The sequence below is a fragment of the Tenrec ecaudatus genome, chromosome 9, assembly GCF_050624435.1.
Source record: "Tenrec ecaudatus isolate mTenEca1 chromosome 9, mTenEca1.hap1, whole genome shotgun sequence".
NCBI lineage: Eukaryota > Metazoa > Chordata > Mammalia > Afrosoricida > Tenrecidae > Tenrec > Tenrec ecaudatus.
In genome coordinates, this window is record NC_134538.1 from 58,316,252 (window position 1) to 58,343,446 (window position 27,195).

At 40.8% G+C, this 27,195-nt stretch overlaps 1 protein-coding gene across 1 annotated transcript in view; it reads right to left on the minus strand.

Annotated features, from left to right (window-relative positions):
• COBL (cordon-bleu WH2 repeat protein) overlaps positions 1-27,195 on the minus strand; it is a 211,612-nt gene that overhangs the window by 54,191 nt on the left and 130,226 nt on the right. The window contains exons 8-9 of the mRNA XM_075557316.1: positions 26,434-26,572; positions 24,115-24,285 (exon numbers count right to left, since the gene is read on the minus strand). Of these exons, the coding sequence (XP_075413431.1) occupies positions 24,115-24,285; positions 26,434-26,572 (310 nt within the window). The remainder of the gene's footprint in view (positions 1-24,114; positions 24,286-26,433; positions 26,573-27,195) is intronic.

Consider the following 27,195-nt stretch of genomic DNA (forward strand, 5'->3'; position numbering starts at 1 on the left):
ATTTCACAGCTATCATCATACACTGTTGACCTTAAATTTTTAGAAATTAAAAAAAATCATTTTATTGGGAGCTCGTACACCCTTATCACAATCCATCCATCGTGTCAAGTACATTTGTACATTTGTTGGCATCATTATTCTCAAAACATTTTCTTTCTACTTGAGCCCTTGGTATCACCTCCTCATTTCCCCCTCCCTCTCTGCTCCCCTCTCCCTCACGAACCCTTGATCATTTATAAATTTTAACTAGAGTTTCGGGGATGATACAATGTTTAGTATGATTGCTATTAACCAAAGGGTTGGAGGTTTGGGTCCACCCAGAGGAGACTGAAGCAGCCCTGGTGGTGCCGTGGGTTATGTGTTGGGCACCAAGGGCAGCAGTTCAACATCACCAGTTGTTCCCCAGGAGAAAGACTCTCAGAAACCAACCGCTCTTTCCTATAGGGTCACTGAGTTGGAAATGACTTGATGGTAGTGAGTGTTTTAGAGAGGAGACAAGGAAGAAAAATCAGTTATAATATCCCCATCTGGACCCAGTGGCTATCACTAGAAGTCAGAATCTACCTACCGTATGTACTTGTGTATAAAGCTGAGTTTTTCCGCACAAAAAAAAAAAACGTGCTGAAAAACTGGGGTTCGGCTTATACACGGGTATACAGTGGTACTCCAGTGAGGTGTAACATCTTGCGGGTGATTGCCATTCCTCCACGGTTCATTCAAAGCCCCGATGACACTGCCGGGCTTTGAATGTTTGTTTACTCACATCTAATCAATAAATGCCGTCCTGTGAGGTGGACAGCTCCAATCCCCAGAAGTACCCGTAGTGGTCCACTTATACCGGCAGCTGAACTGGTCTGTCTGTGGCGGTACTCTGTCTCTCCCCTCTGGTCTCTGTGTTAATTCACATCCTGTATTTCCCACCCTAGGCTTATACTCGAGTCAATCAGTTTTTCTGGTTTCTCAGGTAATAATTAGGTACCTCGGCTTATACTCGGGTCGGCTTATATTCGAGTATATATGGTACTTACCAACCTACCTACCTAGCTATCTTGCTATCATCTATCTATGAATTTACTGATAGAGTCAACCTTGACCCGTGGTAACACTGTGTACACATGGATGTATTTGTCTGTGTCCGGGGTGTTGATTGAGCCTCCAGCAACAGTGGATGAGGAGCCAACGTTCCACTTGGCTTTCATCGCAGGTAAGTCACTAGACTCTTCTAGCTTCACTCTTCCCTGCCCTATAATTATAGTTATTCTGACTATAGAGATCTCACCCTATGCCTGCAGCCTCTGAAGTGCATTGTTGTAGGGCAACTGGCTGCAACACAATATTTCCATAAACCCAAAGCCCTGTTGCTTATTTTCTTGTCTGCCTGTTTCCACTCTCCTTTACCCAGTATCATCAGGGTTCCCCCTGGTGGCTGAAAGAAGCCTGGAAAGCCACCCGCAATCCAAGGTGCTTCATTCCCTAAATACTTGCCAGCCACTTTTGGGCCCTGGTGGCTTAGTGGGTTACAAGTCTGGCTGTCAATTCAAGGTAGGTGGTTTAAACCCACCAGCTGTTCCTCGGGAGAAAGAGAATACTTCCTGTTCCCATAAAGATTGATACCTTGGGAAATCCACAGGGGCAATTTTACTTTGTCCTCTAGGGTCCCATTGAGTTAGAGCTGACTTGATTTTTTGTTTAAAATTGTCTTCACTACTTGCTAAACAAGCCAGGAGGATACGAGTTAGTGAGCTCTGTGGTGGCAGAACCCAGAAAAATGATCCTGGCAGCTGATGTTCTGCTGTTAGTCTCTATCTACCCTGCCCACTTTCCTCTCAAAGCTCCTGCCCCCAGGAGAAGAGTTGTGTTAAATTTCTTGCAATTTTCTTTTAGAAAAGATGATTTAGCACATTTATGTCTCTTCAGCAAGATAAAAGTATGCGAAAGAGAACAAAATAAACTTTCCTTAAAAAAACACTCAGATGGGGAGAAAGGTTAAATGAGTCTGATATGTATGCGACAGAGTGTGTTACACTTATAATAATACATTCAGATCACCGCTCTGACTAGAAACATGACTAATTTTTCCTTCTCAGATAAATATGAAGCTTCATTGTTAATGTCATTTATAGTACTTCAGGTTCTATATTTTTATTTGTTACTAGACTATTATACAACTTTAGTTCTCAATTACTTTAGAAATTCAACAAATAAGCTATTTTCCCATTATATTTACAGCTCTGGCAGCAATATTTTATATATGTATATACACATGCACATACAGAGTCTATGAGTTAACTGAAATATTGAAGGTTTCACTCAACCAAGAGGTACCTTGTAAGAAAGACCTGGCACTACACTTCTGAAAACCCAGTCATAAACAACTCTATGAAATATAGTTCTAGCTGACTCACATGGGCAATTGGTTTTGTTTTGGCTTAAAACTGTTAGTAATAAAATATTTTTAGAAACATTAAAAAAACTATACATTTTAATCAATGCTTTTCCTATATTTATACTTGCAACATTAGATAATTTTTTTAAGATGGAAATTTTTTTGTATCACCATTTGTATTTCTTTAAGTGAGCCCAATGTCTCCAAATGCAAGCCATTTTCCAGGCATGGGCGGGTCCAGCTTATCTGCTCTTTCGCATGATCACACACTGCACGATTCATGTACAACTCTCTGGAGAAAGAGGTGGAGGAAGGGCCTGGCACATTTTTGCTGCTGTTAGCTGCTGAGAAGCCAGCCCATAACGCATAGTGAGTCGGTGCGCAACAGAACAGGGTGCTGCCTGATCCTGAACCAGGCCTCTCAACACTTACAGAGCAGACCATGGGGCTTCCACTGGATGATTTTTGGAATGGAAAGCCTGCCTTCTGGGGCCTTCTCTTCCTCAATATAAAACCAACAAATCAAAAGTAAACAAACAGACTCATTGCCATAGTCCATTCTCACTCACAGTGAACCTACAGGGCAGGTAGAACTGAACCTGTGGGTTTCCCAGACTGTAACTCTTTATAGGAGTAGAGACCCTCATCTTTCTCCTGAGGAGCAGCTGCTGGTTTCAAACTGCTGACCTGTGGTTAGCTGCCTAGCTTGTAACCACTAAGCCACCAGTGGTCCCTTTCCTTCCCTTCCTAATCTCAGGGTGGGGCAGAGTCTGTGGTTGGCTTGCCTGAAGATGTGGTGGGGGAAAAGACAGACTTGGGGAGATACTGCAAACTAGAAATAGGCAGAAAACGCCAATGAGACAGACAGGCTCCTGATCCACATATTCTCTACTTCCACCAATAACCACATTCAATCTTGTTTTTTTTCTTGAAACTGCAGCTCTGTAGGCACACGGTATTTTTGGCGTGACCCACAGTACTTTTTGTTGGCTGATTTTTAAAAGTAGGTTGTCATCCTTTCTATGCATACTCTTGGTCTAGAAACTATGTTGAAACTTGCTCAGCAGAATAGCAATGTGCAAGCCACAGCATAACAAACTGATAGACAGATATGGATTATTTATTATCTATTTTTGTTCATATAAAACATATGAGAATATATTTGCTCTTTACTCTTAGCTTCTATTACATATCAAAGAAGAGAGAATGACATATGAAGGCTATTCACTTTTGACTCAAGATTCATGTTTATAATCTCCTCTTCCCTCCCTGCCTGAAACTCAGATAGCACATTTATCATTTGGATAAACAATGTAGCCAATTTCAATAGTTACATTAACTGTTTTTTCCTTTTTCTTAAATCTATGGGTAGAGACAACATGATACAGCTTCGTTAATAGTAATAAAAGTTTATGTTTTATTTTCTTATGAAGGAAAGTTATATAAAGCAATTATGGTAGCATAAATAAGGAAGGTGATGGTAAGTGTGACAGATTCTCTCGTGTCAATTTGTGGAGTCAGCCTGTCATGCAGGTCGCAGCTTGATGACCCCCTTTGGACGTACCATGGTGATAAATAGCTCCCTGGAGGCCGGACACCCACAGATGCTCTGCTTTGTCTTCTTTGGGACAAGCTACATGGAGCTAGGCTGATGGCAGCCAGAGCTTTGGAGCTGGAGGAGCCACGTGGGGACCCACACCAGCGCTAAGATGTTTCTACCGCCACTGAATCCACAAGACTTTCCACCCACTGTGATCTTGTATTTGGCATCGTTGCATGTGTTACATGAGTCTGAAGATGAACTTGCACACTGGTGTAGGACATATGGGCTCATATCGGATTTATGGATAATCTGGGCTAGGCTGGGATGCCTTCTTAATATACAATTACTTTTTTATATAAAGCTCTTTCTTATACATCATGTGATTGGTTATCAGTTTGTTTCTCTAGTCAACCCAGACTAACACAGTCAGTATTACACACATTATTTCTACCCAAGTGAGTTCTTAAGTAGAAGAGTTATATGTTGTTGACAAAGCATGGGAACCAAAGCTACATGGATAATTCTAGAACTCCATTTCATTTACTACTTAGACTTTCATCTTCACCAGAGCGTGGCATTTTCTTGGTATTGTTTTAGTATGGTGACTAATAAGTAAAACTATTTTTGAATTTTTCTCCTGTTCCTTCACATTCATTGGGTATGAATGATGAAGCAGTAGACTTCTCTCTCTCTCTCTCCCTCCCCCTCTCTCTCTCTCACACACACAGCATTCAGACTGCTCTGTGAGTAGATATATTCTTGAAAAACTTAATACCTGGTTGCCATGATGAAAAGCACATTTTTATTAAACCTTACACAGGACAAAGAAAAACAACAGCCATCTGGAAGAGGGAACCCATCAATGAGGCCAAAGTGGAGGCTGCGGATCCCAGTGCCCGGGTTGACTACAGATCATGACAAGCAGAGGAAGTCACCACCAAGTCATGATTGGTGGCGGGTCAATTCACCGCTGTTGGTGGCAGGCTGACTAGAAGTGGGGAAGCACCGTGGTAGGGATACATACCCATTGCGATTCACAAAGCTTGCTTTTGAGGCTTCTGCCATTCGGCTAAGTGGTGGTTAGGGTACGAGACTCATGACACGTGGTTCCAAGTCACAGGCACCAGGACCCCAACTCTTGGAAAACATCTGGATATACTTGTAGGCAATCATTAAGGCCCCCTAAGCAAAAGGGCTTCTCTGGGAGTTGTAGTCTCCTTGCAAACACACACTACCTGCAGGCTAGAGTGCCCCTCTCTAGGTATGCCATGGGGTCGTGCAGGTGCCACCATGTTGGGTTTGTTGTCAGAAAGAATTTATGTCAAGATTGAAAATGAAGTTAGGACTCCCACAAATCAAAAACCGAACTCACTGCTGATGGAGACTTACAGCAATCCTATAGGACAGGGGAGAACGTCCCCTGTGAGCTTTCAAGACGGTAGCTTTTTACAGAAGTAGGAAGCCCCATCTTTCTCAAGTGGAGCAGCTGGTGGTTTTGAACTGCTCACCTTGCAGTTAGCGGCTCAATGAGTAACCACTATGCAACCAGGCTCCTTCCACAAACAAAATACATTATAATTTAAGGTCTAATACAGTCTCTGTTATTATTATGGATTTAATTTTAAATCCTTTGATCACACTTAGGTTGGTGCACTTCCTTCTTTATGGATTAGTGTATGGTTCCTTTAGAGCAGTGGTTCTCAGCCATCCTAAGGCCACGGCCCTTTCATCCAGGTTCCTCATGTGGTGGTGACCCCTCCCAACCATAAAATTATTTTCGTTGCTACTTCATCACTATAATTTTGCTACTGTTATGAATCAGGTGACTCCTGTGAAAGGATCGTTCAACCCCGAAGGGGTTGGGACCCACAGCTTGAGAACTGCTGCTTTAGAGGGTTGCTTGTTTTGGGACAAGACTTTTAAGACCCTGGATCTTGTCCTTATTGGTGGTCGAGAACCATCTCACCCCTTCTCTCCAGGCACAGAGTGTTCAGTGGCGATGACCTTTTGGTAGCATATTTCCAGGGCTTTCTTTAAAGGCACCTCTAAGTGGATATTCAAACCACCAATCTTTTGGTTAGTGTTCAAGTTCTGGTCCATCTAGGGACTCTCTATTAGTTCCTGTTGCATTAATCCAGAATAATAGCAATCCCCATGTGTGTCAGAACAGAACTGAGCTCCACAGGGGTTTTAATGACTGAAAGTTTGGAAGAAGATTGCCACCCCTTTCTTGAGAGGTGCCCCTGGGTTAGACTCAAGTTTTCAATATTGGATTAGGTGCTGAGAACATTAATCATGACACCCCTGGAGGATACAGGGTTTTCTGAATAACTTCTTTGTACAAATGTGTCTGTAGAAATTAATACAATTTACATGATACTTTCTGCTTCGAAACCAATAGTTTGATGAGCACTATCACTTTCCACTCTTCTTTTAACCTGTTTGCCAGGGGGTTTTCCACCGCCATCTTTCTTCAGCGCAATAGCAGATTCTTAGACAGATGTTACTGATTTAATTACAGACAATCTGTAAAGTCTGGGTCATAAATCCTTAACATTCTCCCCAACATGTAGATAAACAGAGGCTTTTTTGTTTAGATCTTCCCCACTTGATGATTTGAGGTAAGTGACTGCTACTTATCAACAAAATTCCCTTATTTCAAAGCACAAAAGAGAAAAAAAGGCACTCTTTAGTCTGTTCTTCTTGTGAGTAGTTTAGGTAATTCTTATTTATTTTTACCAACACATAGCACCAAAGTTAGTTGTTTATTGCTCTAGCTTATATTTTGTATTTTTAACACTACGACTAACTGTGATAGTTCCTACATTCATAGCATTTTCATTGGGATTAACTGGACAATAATCACACAAATAAAAAATACCTGATTTTTTTTTACTTGGAGAGTGACCTTTTAAAATGCTTAGGAAAATATGATACGGCTTTCAAGATGAAATATATTTTGATACAAAAAAGGCATAATCAAAGCTGGCAAGAGCTACATGTCTTCTTCTCCAGACTCCGAATCTTAACATATGATTATGTTTTCCTCCTCTGCATGCTTGTGGACGGCTGAGGTCATCTGTTGTTTTCAATAACGAGCTCAGTTTTATCAAGATGGGAAGGGATCTTCTATCTGGACATGGTTGTTCCACCCTTGGACATTTTTTACCGCGGTAAAAGCCTCCATACCAGAACTTAACAAATAAAATCACCCATACTTTATACAAGGTTGTATTTCCTGTAGGAAAATAAACCCAAAGGGAAGGACCATATGTTACTTACGTATGTTTTAGAGCTCCCAAATTAACACATCAGTGTTTGGTGAATAAATGGATGGATGAATAAATAAATGGATCTCTTTATTCATCCATAAAGAAACTAATGGGTGAATAATGAATGAAGAGATGACATAAGATATAATCTTTTCTGCCTCTTTATATTTTGGGTAAACTTTTAAATGGCTGAGAAACCTGAAAAAAACACTTTAAAAAGAGTTGCATCCCACATATCCCTAATAGATAGCTATCATACATTGTGGGTTGCTAAAGATTATATTTAGGAACGCTGACGGTGTACTGGGTTATGCACTGGGCTCCTAACGGTAAAGTCAGCGGTTCAAAATGACCAGCTACTTCTCTGGAGAAAGATGAGGCTTTCCACGTCAGTGAAGGTTTACAGACTCAGAAACCCACACGGACAGTTCTGCTCGGTGCTGTGGGTTTGCTGTGACTCAGAACTGACTAGATAGCAACGAGTTTCGAGTAAAAATTATATTTATAGCTTACATGTTTGGGCACTTAGTTTTACCAGGAAGACAATATTTTAGTACTGTCCAACTTATATCTGCTGGTCAAATTATTATGGTCTAGTATAAAACACAGTACAGAACAGATTCTGGGACAGAGAGTATCAAAGAATGAAAATGTGAATTAATAATGAATAGAATAAAGCAAGGTTCTTATTAGGAACCCATGCATGTCTCAGTGACAGAATTCTTTCAGATTAGTCAATGACATCAATCCAAAAACTTACATATAAGAGCTTTTAACTCAAACAAGGCATTTAAACCCTAGTCACACAAATCTCTTCTTTATGTGTAAATTCAAATGGACGTAAATAGTGGATGTCCAATAAGCCTTTTATCCCAAGAGGAAGAAGAGCGACAGGAATAGATCCAGAAGAGCAGACACAGCAGGAAAGGCCAGAAGTTTGGAGGTGTAGAAGCCTCATCTGTCAGACGCGCTTGGCGTGAGTAGGGAGGGATGTACAGCAATAAACTGTGGGGGAAAATACATGGCAGAGTATAAATGCAAATTCTGTGGCAAAAGAAATGTCTGCTGTTAGCATTAAGCTCCAAGCCCCTAAAGATTTAACGCTAACACGACAGAGAGAGTGATCCATTGTCCAAATAATGTGACACTGTTGTTGCTATTCCCTTTTATTCCTTTTGTCTGCCACTGGTTAAATGGGTCTGTTGATCCCACATCTACAATTCTGCCTGCTATACCAGCTTTATCGCCAGTATCTTCCATCATTGTTGGTCACTAAGTTGTCAAATAAAATAATTTAGATTTGATATAAAACCCTCAAGTTCTTTGAAGCTGGTAGGCAAAAGCCATTCCGAAGCCCTTGGAAAAAGTATAAGTTACTGGTAGAATGCTAAGGAAAAATAGATAATACTGTTTCATGGCATCCTCAATTTAAGATAAATCCAATCAAGCTTAATAATGGCAATATTGCACAGGGCTTAAGCGTAAATGTGGTATGTTGACAGATTTCTCTGAGCTGGGTATAGACAACTGCAAATCCATATTGAGATCTACTGTCTTGCAGGAGTAAGCCCCTCCTGAGTAACCCATCTTATAAAAAGCCATTACCTTGTAGTAGATTTAAGTCCTTTGAAGGCTAAAATGCAAAAAGAATATACTATATTTATACTATCATACCAATCTTTAAAGTAATCATTTTAGACTACTGTGTAATAAAATTTCGAGTTCATAATCCAATTCGCATTTTAATTGGTAACACAAAGCAATGATGATTTTAAAATAATTTCGAAAAGTTCTTGAAAAATTAAAATGCCTATTTTTCCAGGAATAAAGAAACTTAAATTTATGTCAGCCCCAGAATATCATAATTTTTGGTGTCCAAGAAAATTGGTTCATTTGTCTATTCTAACTTCCTGCTTTGGGAGAAACAACTATCACTTGTACTTGGGCCAGTTTTATGTCTGAGTTTACTTGTGAAAATCTAAGATACATTTTCCCTCAGTTTTTCATTAACTAAAAAATTGTACTTTCAAAATTCCAATGTATATGTGTTATACTCTGAAGTGTTATGGTATTGAAAAAGAATGTGAGTATGCGGGTCAATGTATTGCTTCTAGAATTTGGTTCATACACACATGTTACTTCAAACAAAAGGTGTTCCAGCATGTCTCTGTGATTACCCGCTGGATATTCTCTCAACAGGAACCTTGTCTGCGTCTCATCAGAGGGCTTTTCAAAAAAAGGTCTGATCAAAACAATGGGTTCCAAGAGGATCTGCTCAATCAGTTCGACTTAAGGCAGAGACCATCTTAGAAGGTTATGGTGACCTGTTCCTGGAACTCCAAAGGAGTCATCTTAACAACAGTCCTCAGAGGACACACAGGATGATCACAGGGGCTTATCATGAAGGGTTCAGCATGAAAACTGTATTGGGAAGAAAAAGGCTACAAAAGTTCAGCCAAGAAAATTTTCCCCATAGCAATGGATTCTTTCAGGATACCAATGGCTCTTGGAAGACTACTCCATTCACCCAACAACCATGATCTTGCCTCTTCAGAATTCTTTTTGTCCCCAAATCTCAAGGAAATTGTAAAGTAACCACACTGGTATTGGCAGAATAGCCATTTTAACCTGCTGTAAATCAAGGAATGCAGTATTCTTTGGGGGAAAGACTAGAGAGATGGAAATATCACCGTTGTAGACTTAGCTGGGGAATATGCCAAGAAACAACAGCTTCACATTAGGTATATTTTTGATTAACAGCACGGGGTCTGCAGTTTTATGGAAATACTTTTTGACTTGATTGTGTGTGTAAAGGTATGCAGTCAAAATTTACATGTAATAACAAAATATACAATACTCTATTAAAAATTCTACATAGCCAATTGAACCTCCAGATGCTTTCACTGTTTTGTAAACTTCACATCTGTAACCAAGCTATTATTGCTATTGAAAAACAAGTATAATTTCACCATGACTGAGTGATATTTTTATTCTGAGTGCTGTAGATTTTTTCAACTTGCACTTGTGTAGGGAGTGAGTTCAACTATCAATCAGGTCACACACCCTACTGACTCCTCCTGGGAAGTGTGGCCTTTTTATAAGAGAGACACTGGGGCCCCTTCCCCTCTCTCTCACCTTCATCCTTGCTGGGACTCTGTGTCTGCCCTCAGGAGCAGCCCCATGTGGGCCACTGGCCTGGGAGCTATTGGCATCCTTCCATGTTTCCAGCTACGTTGGATCCACATTACCCTGCACCACCAGCCTGTGCCTCCCGATTCAGCTTTGGCATCATCAGCCTTCCGCTCTGTGAGTCTGAGGAGGGCTCTGGCTAGCATTGGACCCATGGACTTGGGGTTGAATTGGGCTGTGGTGCTTTCCCAGCATAAAATTACATCTTGATCTAAAGTTCTTTTATGCACAATTAGTCTCACTGTTTTTGTTTTTCTAGAAAAGCTAGCCTAATACATTGAGGAATAAGATAAAGGTGAAATGATGAAAAACACAGGGTAGAATTTCACTTGATTTCCTGTCTGATGACTGACTTCTTTACTGAGTCAGATAATGGCATTTAAAAGTGAAAGAAGAATCTTCAAATGTTTGTGTGTTTGTTTGTTTTAGCACTCTTCACAATGTATTTGCTTCAGATTTAGCACAATTTTAGATTTAATTTACCTTACTAACTTTCCTCCAACATCTCCTTATTTCTAGGCCACAGATTCCCAAACTTATTTGGCCTATTTCCCCCTTTTAGGAGGCAGATTACTCAGCGCTCCCCTGGCAATCCAATCTTTGGTACAATAGCCCATAATCTAGAATAAAATGTAGGTATCTGCTCTGGCAGGCCCCCTGGATCATTCCTGCACACCCCCGGGGGAGGCATCACCCACTTGGGGAAACAATGATCCACATAGTTAACAAATAACCTTTGCTACTGTTCATAATCAAAAAGTTATTCCCAACATGGCTGTTTTCAAGTTACCAATATGAGTTACCAAAAGGGTGTTGGAAAGAACCATACAGTAGCACCATTACATAGGATTTTACCATCCAGATTTAAACCATGTACATTAACTTCAAAAGCATAGAAAAAGTTAAAGGTAGTAAAATAATTAAGAGTTAATTAAGAAGTGATATTTATACCTTTTAAAATACTTATTCGATGGTAGATTTATATCACTTTTAATAATGGCTTAATGTAGCAGCTGCTTTGTAAAATTCATGAAATTTTAATAATCAGTTCTTGCACACTTGATCCTTTGAGCAATTACAAGTTGTTAAATACTCTCTGAGATGGAGGACATAGTGTCTTGTAAATAAATGTTTAAGAAGCAATTGGCTAAAATAATGAAGTTTATAAGATTTTCCTCAAATGCACCACATAGCTCTCTTATGATCCTTATTGTTTTGCTTCCAAGGATCACCCCATCTTTGGTTCGACTGGGTGGATTCAATGATTTTTCAAGGCACACTAATAACAGACTAAAAAAAGTCACCTTTATTTATTTATTTTTCCTAATGTGCTTCTGACTAAAGACAGAACTTCCATCAGTCTCCGCTCCCACAGTCAACAATTTCCTCCCATTTTACGAGAAGGGCGATTTGCTCGCCGTCTACTTCCTGTTTCCCTGGATGCTGCATCCTTTCTCCACTGGCAGGAGCAGCTGTGTGGTCGGGTTTCTTGCCAAAGGTTGGAAATTAATGGAATACAAGGATGATAGTGCTTCCTTGGCTTGTGCTGAGGCTCACACACCTGGAGGGCTTCAAGGGAGTCTCCCAAAGACAAATAAGTCACATAGGACTGAATACGTGTCATGCATTTTAAAATTAACCACTTTGTTTGGAAATGGGCAAATTATTTAGGTTGTGTCCAAAGTAAGCTGACAACCCAGGGGACTGGTTTCAGATCAAGGGGCATTAGCGTAACCTCTGTTTTCTTTCCCACCTTTGTTTCTCAGCTCAGGCAAGCATGAGGCTGTTCACTGAGCTGCCAGTCTTTATTGATCACCTGCTCTTGGTTTATGGAGATTTGATTACAGTCATTTGCCCAGTAAATCATAGCATTGTGTTCATAATATTTCTAGATTCCCAGGTCATTCTCTGTGTCACTCTGTCTAAAAGATAAATTATTAATTTTAAAGTGAGCAAATTCAAATTACTAGTGTCTAATAAAAATGTATAAATTGTTAAATTGTTCATTTTAGTTCCCTATTTCAAAACCTCCTTAAAGGTCTTTGGAATGGATTCTTTGTTCTCACATTTAAAACCAATGAGATAGAGATATGGTGATTATCTTTGGGTGTCTTTAATATATATCATTTAGAAGAAAGCAACAGTGTTCCATTTTCCCTCTATTCCTTCAAAATCCTTTCCCGATTACCCTACAATTGTACATCCAAAGCGAGAATTGCTGAAGCTTGATGTAGAAAAATATATGTGAGTGATTGTAATTGGACAGTTTAATTAAAACAATTTAAGGCAAACTAGGAATCTGTAACTTGAACCTTCAGTGCAATGATCTATAAATTCCCCAGACCTTCTAACTTAACTTAGTAATTGATAACTTGGCAAAAATGTAATCACAGTAAGCACTGAAAAACTCGTGAACAAACAATTCAATGAACCTAAAGGGACAGGCTCTGCCAATGCAATTCACAATGCAAAGTCAAATGACAGAAGAAAGCAAGCTGATTAGAAAGTTATGGAGGAAACTAATCAACATGCACAATCATGTTGTTTTAGACATGCACACAAAACATATGCACACAATTTGTTAACTGGAGGTTAATATGTATGCTTATAAAATAAGAAAAAATAGCATTAGAAAAATATATAATTGTTATTTCGATTAAGAAAGCTAAACACATCCCCTTAGATCCATTCATGATAACCATTGTACTATAAGTAATTAAGAAGTTGCATAGCTTAAAAATGCTTCTCCATTATGTATAATAACTATGTACCAGCCTAGACTGCGAGGGGCCCCGGCAGAGCCACCAGCAGCTCTGCAGGAGAGAGATTTGGCTTTCTAATCCCGTCAACAGTTACCGTTTTGGAAACCGACATGGGGTTACTATGAGTCAGCACTGATCTGATGGCAGTGAGTTCGGTTTTAGGAACTCAGACTCTACACATTCCTGTCATCCAGGTCAGGGAGGGAAAAACTCCACTCCCTGAGTTGGTAGCAACCATATGTACAGTGCACGGCTCTGTTCTGGAATATGTGGGGCCACCATGAACTAGAGTCTTCAGTAAATGGGGGTTTCTGCTTGTTTTTGTTAAGTAGACTTGAGTTGGCATTCTCTTACCAGACATTTTTATTAGTTGTCTATTATGCCAACGCAAGTTCACTCAAGACGCAGAGGTTTTATACAATAGTAGTTCCACGGGTCTAAAATCTAGGCACAGCTTTGCTAGGTGTCTCTGTCTCAAGTCTCTCGCAATTCTACAACTAAGGGAGGTCATGGCTGTTGCCTCAATGGCAGGCTGTACAAAGAGAGGACCTTCTTCCAAGTTCATTCAGTGTCACATGGTCGACTGCCCTGGGGGCTTCACTTCCTCATTGGCTGTTGGCTGGGGACTCCCTGGGTTCTTTGTAATGGTGCTCTTTCCACGAAGCAGTTAGCAACATGGTACCTGATCCCCCTTACATAGTCTTACCGAGTGCCAGGAAGGAGGCCAGGATCTTTTAAATCTAATCTCAGAAGGGGCAAGTGATCTCATCACTTATGCTGTATGAGCGGTCTATTCCTTAGACATGAATCGAGGAGTCTAATTCACGGTTAAAGGGAGGAGGCTACACGAGAAGGTAAACACAGGAGGTGGGGATCATATTAGAGACTGCCCACGACACAAATGAAAGCCTCCCGACATGTTGATCAGACTAGAAGGCAACTAAAGAAGAAAGAAACAAAGGTTGGGATGCCAAATACTACTGAGATCTTCACATCTTTCTCAGGTGACACTGTAATCATCTTTGATGGGTTAGTAGCTCTCAGGAGGATAGCCTACGACTGAAAATGCTGCCACTAGTCAGCTTTGGGTCTGAAAAATAATTTCATTAAAATAGAGTTAAATGGTTTACATTATTATAATCAGATACTTAAATTTTACACAATGAGACACATTCTGTTTTATTACTTTACTGAATGCATGCCACGTGACAAGTATTGTGTTGAAGTTGAAAGTAAGAATGGAGACATATATAGATATGGCCATTAAATACTCGAAGTACCTTAAACCAGTAGAGGGGGTAAGAGGTACACATAGTAAAGGATGCTAAGTAAAAGGAAGGGTGAGTAGTTGGAAGGGCAGAGGGAAGGACAGGCTATCAAAGATGCGCACCTGTCGACCATCTTTACATGGCGACACGCACCCATCCGATGCCTTGGCTGGGTTCACTAAGGTGAGCTGGGGAATCAGGTATGCATAGGTGGACTTTTAGAGACAAATATACTTAATTATCGATGGATAATTAATGTCTCTTCTGTGGAACTTTGGACATTCAATAGTACATTTAAACGAGCAGTTATGGATGTAGGTGGCCAGGAAGGTCTTTATGGTGCCTTTATTCTGGTTCAATGTGGTTTCAATGAACATGTGTCAAGTACCAATAACACTTAAAGCTTTAAAACAGGAGTCGAGGAGTTTGTCCTTGGACTAAGGTCAGCTGGCAGAAGGGTGCAATAGGAGGGAGACTTGGGAATGGTAAAGGAGGAGACCAGCAAAACCATCAAGTCAGAGACTAGATCCGACGCCCACAGTGGTCAAGGCTGGAAAAGAAACTCCCAGGGTGGAAGAGAACAGATTAAAGGGAGGAGTCCTGCAAGACTTATTTCAGGTTATCATATTACTTATACCCGCTTCCACATCCTTTATGTATTATCTTACGAAAGTCCAAAGTGCTTACAGTTTTCAAGAAATCACTTTTTCTCCCTTTGAACTACCTCACTGGGCATCTTGGTGAGACTTGGTCTCACGTGCTCTAAGACAGGTTAGGTAAAACAGGTGCGTGAAAACGAAGCCCCCAATGAGACAGACTGACACTGCAGCTTCAACAATGGGCTGAAACACAACAAAAACCGTGAGGATGTGCAGAGCAGGGTTCTTTTGTTGTGTTTGGGGTTGCTCTGAGTGAGAACTGACTGCAGCACCAACGAACGACAATAATAGTGGGGATGTACTGAGAGAGCAAGGGCCGGAAGGTGGACATGTGGACAGAGCATGGGACTTGGGACTACATTTCCCAGAACCCTTTGCTATCCCCAGGGGAAGGTCTTGCCCAGGTGGAAGATCCAGAGAAACTTATGTGCAGAAACTTTATGCTCGATGTGCAATGGGGGAAAGGAAGACATACCCAGGCCGACCATACTGGGTGGTCTTGCGATGCCCTCTATCTTCCAAAAGTCAATCTTTCAGCAAGAGAAGAACCTGAACTCCAGCAATGTATCTGGCAGGGCAGTCACGAGAAAGAGAAGGTGCTGGACCAAAAAGGTGCTCTTCTTCGCCAGGACTGAATTGAATCAGGGTCTTACCCAGGCGAGAAGAGTGACTGTCGGAATCCCTTACAATTCTGCATCTTTTTTGGCTCTGCATTCAGAATCTGGCCAGATAGATCCCAGAGGTGAAAGAACCTTGCTAGATAATTTTGCTTACCTCCCTTTTGGCTTGGAGACGATCTCTTTGTTGTCTAGGACTTGAAATCGTCTCCTAGCTGGCCTCTAAGGCAAGCTTAAACACCAACAACATCAATATGAATAAATTTTTAAAAACACCACCAAATTCCCTGCCAGCCACGGGCCAATTCTGATTCATGATGACCCTTTAGGGCAGGGTAGAACTGGCCCTGTGAGTTTTTGAGATTTCGACTCTTTACAGGAGTAGAAAGCCCCATCTTCCCCCGTGGAGTGCCTGGTGGTTTCGAACTGCCAGTCTTGCGGATTGCAGCCCAACATGTAACCACTGTGCCTTCAAGGCTTAGGATGGAGTTGTCATCTTTGTGTTTGTGAGATCGGCTTTCTTCAGTGCTTCTCTGTCTTGATTTTGAAAACTAGGTTGTTCTGGAGTTCAAACATGTTCCTGCTCGTTGGCTCTATATTAAGAGTGTGGCGAGTCTGACGTGCAAAAGATAACACTGGGTTTGAGTGTTTATTTTCTTTCAGCGTTTGTTCATTTTTTGTTTCACAATTATAATTTTATTTTAAAAGGAAAGTGGCCATTATAGTCACTCTCCTTATATATAAAATATATAATAAAAGTATTTTTATGGGGGGTTCTTACATCTCTTATCACAATCCATACATTCATCCATTGTGTCAAGCACATTTGTACATATGCTGCCACAATTTTCAAAGCATTCTCTTTCTCTTTGAGCCCTTGATATCAGCTCCTCATTTCCCCCCTCCCTCCCCATAAAATCTTGATAAGCTATAGATTATTATTTTCATATCTTACATCATCCTCTCTCAACCTTCACCCACTTTTCTGTTGTTCACCCCCCTGGGAGTGGGCTATATATTGATCCTTGTAATCGATTACCCTTTTCTCCCCTCATCTTCCCCGAATCCTCCTGGTATCTCTATTCTCATTGATGGTCCTGAGGGGTTTATCTAGCCTGGATTCCCTGTGTTGCAGGCTCTTATCTGTAGCAGCGCGCATGTGCTGGAATGTGGAAACATAAAAATGAAGACAATATTCATGTAATTACAGTTGACCTTTATATTGAGTTATAATTGAATTGAGTTTTGTTTATCAGGAATTCTCAGATAATTTAGTTTTCTGGAAAGTAATGCTATGTCTTCTATAGTTTTCCTGCTATAAAAAGCTACTTCACAGAGGTATTGCTTAGGAAGTTCTTACTACTAACTGCTTCTTATGAGACTCTGTTGCTGTGTATGTGAGTCACAGTAATGAAAACTGAACTCCAATCTATACTCCAATAGATCACACACTTCAGAGCTATATTCTAATGTATCAATTTATTATAACATTTTGTTATTTTTATGCGCTGCTATAGATTTTACCTCAAAGCCACCACATGTGACAGAGTCAAATGTTTCCACAGGGGTTTCTATACTGTAATTTATAAGAGCAGATTAGATCTGGTAGGATGAATTTCATGTCTCATAAATTAATTATCATACATATGCAAGTGAGTCATTGCTATAAGTGTGTCTATGAAGGGACCAGTTTTAAAACTCTGTACCTTAGGTACCCTGCTATCAATCTAAAATAGGTTTACTTTGGGTCAGAAAGGCTATTAGTTTGACTTACATGGGAATTTCTGGAGTATAAATAATAAAATAACAAACTTTTAAAAATATAAAAAGGCAAATGGCTTATCCAATAAGGCCATATAGCAATAATAATAAATCATACTCGATAAGACTTTATAAAGAACTTCCACAAACATTATCTCATTCACTTTAATAAGTATATTTAATTATCCATTTTCTTTTACACTAAAGGGTATTTATTGTCAAAATACACTAAAGGCTATTTATTGTCCAAAATAAAGATTTTCTTCTCTGAAACAAGTCATCTTGAGAGACATTCATTTATCCTAATGGTTCAACAATTTGGGGGAATCTTCTATAAATAATTTCCTTTAAAATCTGATTTTAAGTCACACAGAAAGTTAATAGTCATATTTTATAACCACATTTTCTCTCCTTTTTTGATGAAATTTTCTTATTTTTTTCCTTCCTTATATTTAAAAAACGGCTTTATTGGAACATAAACCAAATAGAATACAACTCAATAGCTTGATCATATCAGGAGATGTACAATCATTACCACAATCAGTTTTAGAACATATTCCCTTTTCTTTTACTCTTCGGTATTAGCTGACCTCCCCTGCAGAGCCCCCCAGGAAACATTAGTGCCGTCACTGCCCCATAGATTCACCCATCCTGGATTTCAGATACCGAAACACGCAAAACATACAAAGCAAAGGGCCAACACAAAGCTAACAATAACAAAATAAAACGGAGAAAACTATGGTGGGAAGTAAACAGAAACTATTAAAAACTAGAACAACTTTAAAATGGATCAAAGAGATCAAGGGATAAAGGGACGCTGACACCCAGGAGCAAGACAAAGAAAATGTTTGGGAACTCATGGTGGCAGCAATTGGTACAATACTGCTTCGTCTAACTGAATTATGGATTGTTATCGTAGCTGTCAGAGCTTCCAGTACAACGATTAATACAAACATAAAAATAAAAAGATAGTATAACCAGAAAACAAGGATTTTGTCTTACAAAAAGGGGGAAGATCAAATGGTAAGGTGTTATATTTTAAACTAGTTATATCTGTCATGTTCCACTTTCCAATGCATTCTGTATGATAGCAAGACTTTCACATCCCTGCTCTGTGTTCAGAGGGGATTCATGGAGGATTCGTCCAAATGAAGGTATTTCACCTTCGCTTTTTTTAAAGCTACTAGAATATTTATATGTGTCAGAGGGGGATCAGGATTTGAGTGTTTTAAAGCAGATTCAGTTAACTGTACCCTGGATGTAGGAAAAGCAGGCAGTGAATATAGTCTACTTAATATTTAAAAATGTGGGCGTGTGCCCTAACCCCAGAGAGTAACAACCAGGATGTCTTCACAGAGTAAAAAATGTGGGCGTGTGCCCTAACCCCAGAGAGTAACAACCAGGATGTCTTCACAGAGTAAAGAAGCCTCCATTTTGAAAATTCCTTTTGACTTCAAAACATTTTTCTGGGTTTTACCTACCTCTCCTAGCAAGCGTCTTTTCATGTTTTTAATAAGACCACCTTTCTATCCAGTACGCTACTTATTTTAGTTGGCACAGCAAGGCTTTCTAAAACAAAATGTTGGTAAAAATTTGTTTTAATCCTGGATGATAATTAGATGAAGTGCATATGGATATATTTTCCTTAAGAGCTCAACTTTGATTTTATAACATGCTCTTGTGTACGAATCAACATGTTTTAATATAAAGAAAAATGAAATTACATATAAAACAACTCTAAGATCAAGCTCTCTAAGTTATCTGCTGATGTTAAATTTAATGAACAAATGTTTGATGTATTTGGAAGTTCATCTATTTTTTAAAGAAAAGATGCATCTATGTTACAGTATGCTAAATAAATATGTTCATTTTTGTCAGAAGGGTTTGGTCTATGTTTCCTAGAACCCCTTACTATTCCTAATGGGAGATTCTGAGAACCTCTTGCATATTAAAATGCTGCCCATGCATGTGGAAAGGAAGAAATACCAAGGCCAGTCCTGCTAGCTGGTAAGGAGTTCTTCTTCCGAGGAGTTTCTAAATAAAATTCTGGTGTGATGCTCTATGTCTTCCAAAAAGTAATTCTCTTAGTACGACTTGCATTCTAGTAACATACATGATCTGCTGTACAAAACACAATAGGTATGTGAAAACCAATGACATGGTAGGAGAAATAAGGAGGGTGATGTAAGGAGCAAGTTTGGAGTCAGACACCCCATGTTGAGAATTCCAGTTCTATCACTTATTTGTGGTAAGAGCTCAGACCAGGTGTGCAGCTTCTCCGTTTCCCGGTCCCTCCCATATTGAGCTGTGGGGGCCAAATGCAGTCTTTTGCATAAGCCCATTTCAGGTACCAAGGGTGCCTTTCCATTGAGAAGGCAAGAAACACACATCTACATTTCAACTCGGGAAATGAGCAAGAGTGTTTAGTTGCTAGACTAAACATAGTCAGAAATCTTATTCGAAGAGTGATGGGATGTACACAGGGACACAAGTTAGCAGTGCGCTTTTAAGTATCAACAATCCATAGCTCCTGGGAGCTGGAGAAAGTCATTCCTGGGTCTCAGCATTTTGGCAAAAAGGCAAACAAACCAAGAGCCAAGATTTGTTTATTACCTTTTTAAAGACCTGAATTAAAGAATGCAAGTTGCTCTTTGCCTGGAGGCGATCTCAGTTTTCAATGCTGTAAACAATGGGCAGATCTTTCTGCTAACTAATACATGCTCTGATTGGATGCATTCGTATCTGGTGTTTCAGGAAATACGACAGCTGGGAACATGCAATTTGTTGGGTCCCTGCCGCCCTCAGAATTCAACCAGGAGCTGGCAGGTAATATTGAAATGAGATCTGTCTGCACATATCTGCTTGCGTAGTGACTTTTACTTTTGTAAGGGTATATATGTATGTAGTCATAGAGATGCTGGGACATAGGTATTTCTATGACTAATTTTTACAAAGAAGTACCATCCTATTTTTATAGTGGTTGTACCATTTTACAGTCATACCAACAGTAGATTAGAGTTCTAATCTCTCCACACCCTTCATAGCATTTTCGGTTTTCTTTATCTTTGAATTTTGCTACTAACACTGTGTAGCTGACATGATTATCTATCCATGTATCTATGTATCTATCATCTATGTATCTATCATCTATCTATCTATCATCTATCCATCCATCCATCCATCCATCCATCCATCCATCCATCCATCCATCCATCTTCATCTCTCTGATGGTTAATGAGAAGGAGTCCTGGTAGCACAGTGGGTTAAGCACTGGGCCGCTAACCACAAGATCAACACTGCGACTCCACTAGTAGTTCCATAGGGAACCAATAACTTCTGGTGTCTTAAAAGCTTTTCTTTAAACAAGCAACTATCTAAGTAGGATTTCAGTTAGATCCACATGGAAGATGCACACCAGCCTGTATGATACAAAGATTATAAATAATGCAATCCAAGACAGGAGTAAGGGTTGGTTTCAGAGCTTAAATTCTGAGTCCCCCGTTTGCAGGGTATACATGGCAGTGAAAGTCCCAAATCCATTCTCCAAGTCCTCCCCTGGACTAAGTCTGGCGAAGTCTATCTAACCACTGACCAGGCATGCGAATAGCCTTGGCCTCAGAAGGAGTGCGCTTGAAAGTGAATGAATGCAAGTATTAGCCTACAATTAAACACCTTCTATATCATTTGTTTCCCCATTTGATCCATTTTATATTTGTCTAGTGTTTATTATTTTAAAATTGTTTTAGGTTTATTGTCTTCTGCTTTTCTTTGGATTGAGGTTTTTTGTTCTTTTTTTGAGGGGGGGTTTCGATTTCATCATAAGAAATCCAGGGGAAGTACATTTATAGAAAAAGTAACTAGATTAACAGTTTCTTAGGGTTATGGCCAGAGAGGTGAGGGGGAGTACCTAAAAATAGTGAATACAAGAACAAAAAATGTTCTAAAATCAATGTGGTTATGATTGTATAACTCATTTTTAATACATGTAAACCACAGAATTATATGAATGTGAATTATATACCAATAAAACCATAAAAATAAAATAAAAAGCTTTACAGCTTCAGAAACCCCATGGAGAAGATCATCTTCTCTGTCTCACTGAGTCGTGACGCGTCTGAATGAACTTGAATGGAGAATGCCTGGGTGCATTCATGTGTTTGGTGGCTGTCCAAAAGTCTCCGTAGGGTAAGTGTTATGTGCTCTCCCCTTTTAAAAAATGGATTGCTAGTTTTCACACATCAGTATTTAACACCCCTTGGGTTAGTTTCTGTGTGTGGTGAGAGAGATGATCTTGTTGAATTTTTCTGTACATTGATATCCAGTTTTGTCAGCTACCTTGGCTAAAGAGACGATTTTTTCCTCATGCAGTGGGTTCCAGCCCTTTGTCAAAGGTAAGCTGCTCTTAAGTGCATGGATTCACATCTGAGCTCAATTCTGTTTTATGAGTCTATGTGTCTGTCGTGTACCTGTACCAGGCTGCTTTAACTACAATGACTGTATGGTAGGGCTCAAGCTTGGGGATGATGAGGTGTCCCGATCTATTCGTTTTCTTTAGCAGTGCTTTACTTATCCAGGATCTCTTTCCTTTCCACAGTAAGCTGGTGATAAATTTTTCTATCTCTTTAAAGAATGACCATGTGATCAATATTGGGATTTTATTATATCTTTAGATCACTTTGGTTAATACTGAAATGTTCACAATGTTAAGTCTTCCTATCGTTAAGCATGGTACATTCTTCCATTTACTCAGGTCTCTTATAGCTTCCTGTAGAGTGTTTTATCAGGTTTGTTGCTGCTGGTGTTCACGTTTTTGTGTCTCTAGCTAGATTTATTTTTAGGTATTTCAGTTTCTGGTATTGTTTTCCTCATTTCCTTTTCACGGTCTCCTTTGTTAGTGTAAGAATCTATTTTTATATGTTGACCTTTCAGCCTGACACTTTGCTCAGTAGTCTTATGGTTGAATTTTTAGGATTTTCTATGTGCAGATAATACGATTACCTGCATATAGAGATAATTTTCCTTCTATATCAATACAGATACCTTTTATTTCCCTATTGTTCTAGCTAGAACTTCGAATACAATATTGAGCGCAGGAGTTTTATGAAAGAGTATTGTCTGGCATCTATTTAAAAACGAAATGCTTTCAGTCTTTCCCCACTAAGAACAATGATGGCTATTGATTTTGTGTATGTGTCCTTACTAATGATGAGGAAGTTAAGTTCTATTGCAATTTGATGATTGTGTTTATCAAGAATGGGTGTGGGGTCTCGTCAAATGCCTTTTAAGCACCAATTCACATAATAGTGTGGTTCTTTTCCTTTTGTTTAGGTGGGGAGTGACATGGACTGTTTCAGTAACGTGCATATCTGGTATAAATCTTACTTGGTCATGATGTCGTGTTATTTATGATATGTTGTCGGATCTTTTAAACTAGAATTTTGTTGAGACTTTTTGTGTTATGTTCATGAGTGACATTGGTCAGTAATTTTTTTCTGTGATACCTTAGCCTAATTTTGGTATCAGTGCTATGTTGCTTCAGAGAATACATTCAGTATTATTCCATTCTCTTCTCTGGAATACTTTGAATAGAACTGGTGTCTGTTTTTCTCTTAGGAAAATAGCTGTTTTGAGTGAGTCCAACTCATGGAAAGCCCGTGTACGTCAGGGTAAAGTAGCACTGTGTTCCAGAATTAGATCATCAGACCCCTCCTCTGATGGACTTGAACTGCCAACCTTTTGGTTAAGAGCCAAGCATGTTAACGGTTTATACCTCCCAGGGACTGCAAAGGGTTGCAGAATGCTCACACCAGCCCCAGCGCTGGGCTGAGTTCAGAAGAGGAATGAAATTGTCTTACGCACTGTCCAGGATCCTATGACAGTTTTATGACAAAGCATCTACACACACTTGACAGGTGTTGAAGGAGGAGTGGACTCAGGCTTGATGTACAGGAATGATGCCATCTGAATACTCTCTCTCTCTCTCAAACCAAGGCCCCTCTAGAGGTCAGGCTGCTATGGACAGTACTTCTTAAATCCAGAAGAAACGCCCGATCTCAGCCCAGGCAGAATGAACAAACGTAGCAGAATAAGATTTTCATTCTGCTTTTGCTACTCTCATGTCAAGATGATCCCCTTTGTATCTCAGTTTCCCTTTCTACCGAGTAGCAGTCCTAATGCCTGGCCAGGGGTCCCATGGCTTGAAGGTTTAAATTCAAAACCCCTCCAAGTTACTAAACTCTGATATGTGTTCAAATCACGCTCCACGGGCACATCATCGACAACAAAACACCCCCATGGTTGGACTGGTTGGCTTCCACCAGGGACACATGGTCTGAGGTTAGTGTTCCTTTAAGAAACATTAACCCTTCGCTGACTGTCTCTGCTCACAGATCTAACTTGAGCGGGGCTTGAGCTGAGGAACGGCTGATTCGCAGGTTCAAGTATGCTTTAGAGGACCTGCGTGGCATTTCAAGTGCATTCCCTGCTAACTCGAATACACTGCATTGGGCATTCGGAGAGAGAAGCTGGAAAGGAAAGGCAAGGCACGTACCCCCAAAGATAAGAACGGAAAGTCTGGAAACCCATTGCCCACACTAACAGTGATCACATAGGCGATAGATCGACAACACGGTGGGGAGACAAAAGAGAGGCACGTACTTTTGGGTCTCAGGTCTGAGGCCTCAGGAACAGCACTTTCCTCGGGTAAGTCAAGAGGCTCCGCCACATCAGTGTCAGGGGGAGGGTAGGGTGGGGGCGGGGGGAGCACTAACTGGGGTGGGCCCCGCATAGTGCCGCGGGGAGGTTTTTGTGGCACCTGCCGTCCAACACCTATGTGGGATCAATGGTGGTTACTTCAGTGGGTTAGGCGGAAATACAGCTGATGTTCAAGAGAGAGGCTGGTTCACTCACAGACCCCAGAACCAAGCACACTCATGCATTCGCATTTCACATGTGGCCACTCTGTGGGGCCAATGGGGCAGCATCCGCCCCCTGTGGCAGTTTGCTTTTGGCAGGCACAATTACTTAGATGCTGGGATCTAAAATTAATTTTATAAGTCCCTAAATGACTCTTGTCATGTTAAGGGAGACTCCCTTCATTCACTTTAGTCTTTTTACCTTATTCTGACTGCTTTCCCAGGCTGGCTCTTTAGCCATGGATTGACTAACCATGAATTCTGCTTCCCTCTTTTAAACCCAAGTGCACCTTCACCTCTTGCATTGCTTAGGGCGGAGTTTTCAGTCTTTTTTGAAGAAGTTCTTCAGGTGAGGGAGGAAGTTAGGGGAAGTGTCCCTTACCCTAGTCCACTTGTTTGGCTGTCCAAGCTGCTCGTCTTTCACCTGCTCATCCATTGGGAATCTCTTTATTCTCTGACAGAAAATGATTTTTCTTTGGCTAATATTTTTAAATCAATGGCTCAAGGTAATAAATGATATGAAGTTAATAATAATATGAAATCAATAAATGATGTGAACGAGTTGAGGCTTGAAAGCTGAGAATGCTCTGTTAAGTTATAGGTTCTGTGCTTCAAGCCCTTATGAAATGAACAAAATACTGAGCAAAATGAGTTCATCATGAAGAGGCATGTTATCAACCGATTCCTTCACTTTGCGACAATTCTCTGGACAGAAAATAGTAATTTCTCCGAATCTACATTTCAGTTGCTCCCTCGAAGCTGTCTTTCCCAAGTGCACACAAGTGAAATCGAGCCAGGACGGATGGCGTTTGTTGGGTTCTCGCAGCTCTGGGACCCCGAAGGGCTATCTACGTGGAGTAAGACTGATGCCACACGGCCATCTGAATCGCAGCTTTCCGACTTGAAGTCTTTGTTGTTGCCCAAAGATTTTAGGCCAAGACTACATTCTGCTAACTCCAATACGATTTCATTGAAAATTCTGAAAGCAACCACGTATGCTGGAGAGCCGAGTGTCTTCTGGGGTTCTAGATACACAGTTGAAGGCAGGACACCTAGTGATCATGGGTGTTAATACAATCATCGATTGCATCATGAAAAACTATCTTCTTGGCTTCACGAAGGAGTCCTGCTGCACATTGGATGACCCGGGGTAGAGTCTCAGCTTTGCAAAATCTCTTCAAGAGCCCTTTCTATCTCTACACCAAGACACAACGAAGACTGGCTTTCTTTAAAGTAAAAGAATGCTGGTGGCGTAATGGCCGAGTTGGACCACAATCTGCAAGGTCGGCACTTTGAAACCACCAGCCATGCCAGGAGAGGAAGACAGAGCTTTCCACTCCTATGAGAGCTGCGGGGCTCAGCGGCTCCCAGGAGCAGCTCTGCCCTGTCCCCCAGGGTGCCTGTGAGTGGGCGTCGACTCCACGGCAGTTTTCCCCCATTAGTCTCTCTACCTGGCCGGTAGAAAAGAGGGGAAGGAAACAATGCTCTTTCAGAAACCGGTCTCTTTCTGCTCAAAGAAGCCCTGATCCCATCTTAGTTCCTTGACTATTATTTTTCTCACAAACTGGGCGAGCTTTTGCTAAAGATATAAACGTTATATAAATGGAGATCAATTTCAGACATGGTAGGCAAAGATTTACTGAACTGCTGTTGGGTAACCTATAAATCTCCAGGGGCCTCAAACTATATTTTCCTTCCAGAGACATTCAAAATAATTCTTCAGATGTCATCTTGACGTGCCCTTTTCTCTGAGACACACAAATTGCACACTCACACTCACACTCTCTCTGTTTTCACCCCTTCCCCAGCTTCTTCCGCCGTTCTGTACCCTCCACCCCTCTGCCCCTACCTCTTCAGGGCCCACACAATGACCACAAAATATTGTTGCAATATGTTAAGTGAACTCTCAACTGTTTATTTCCAGACGCTCTTTCTTCAGCATAACCTGTTTGGTTCATGTTATGATGGAGTGAAGTCACTGCAAAACTTAACATGATGCTCAAGACCACACCGGACAGCACGTGCCCAGCCCCATGCAGACGGCTCTCAGGAGCTCACTCACCCATCATGCTCTTCCTGTTCTCCTCCTGGTCCTCCATGCGATTGGGAACCTGCGGGGTGGGCAACGGTGGTTGCGCAGGAGGGGGAGCTGGTGCCCGCCTCTTCTTTTTCTGCAAATCCATCTGGGACCCAAGAGAAACCTGTAACACATAAAGATAGAACACAGTGTCAGAGCCATTCCGTTTGGAGAGCGCATGCCTGGGGAACATGCAAACGAGAGACTCTAGCTCACGGTCAGCGCCAAGACAAGGGCTGTGGTTTGGTGGTCCCCTCTCCGGAGTACTTGGAAGAAGTGATGGAGGGCCCTGTGCATTTCCAAAAACACATCCACGAGGTAGCACCGTGAAGACTTGTGGGCATTCCAAGATCACCAGGAGATGAAGAGATGGGGTCAGTTCCAAACTATCTAGGGACTCCTGGCCAATTTAAAGACATAGGAAGGTTCTTCTCAACATAAAGGTGAAAAGAGGGAATCAATCCTTCGCCTTTAGTTAAATGCAAACATGTATGGTTTCTCCTCCGAGCTGCATGGAGGACCACCCAATTTGTGTCTGTGCTGTGGCAGCATGGAGTACCGGTGGTGGCAGAGGGGCCTCAGACCTCTCATACCTTCACCTAGGCTGCTGATTGGTTCCTGAGTGGCCCAAGCAACTTGGACTAAGTGACCCTTCATAGCTGACCTCTCTTGGATCTAGCAGTATAAGGCAGCTTATCAGTGTATGGGGCATAAGGTCAATACAGAGAACATCAATCATTCATCCAA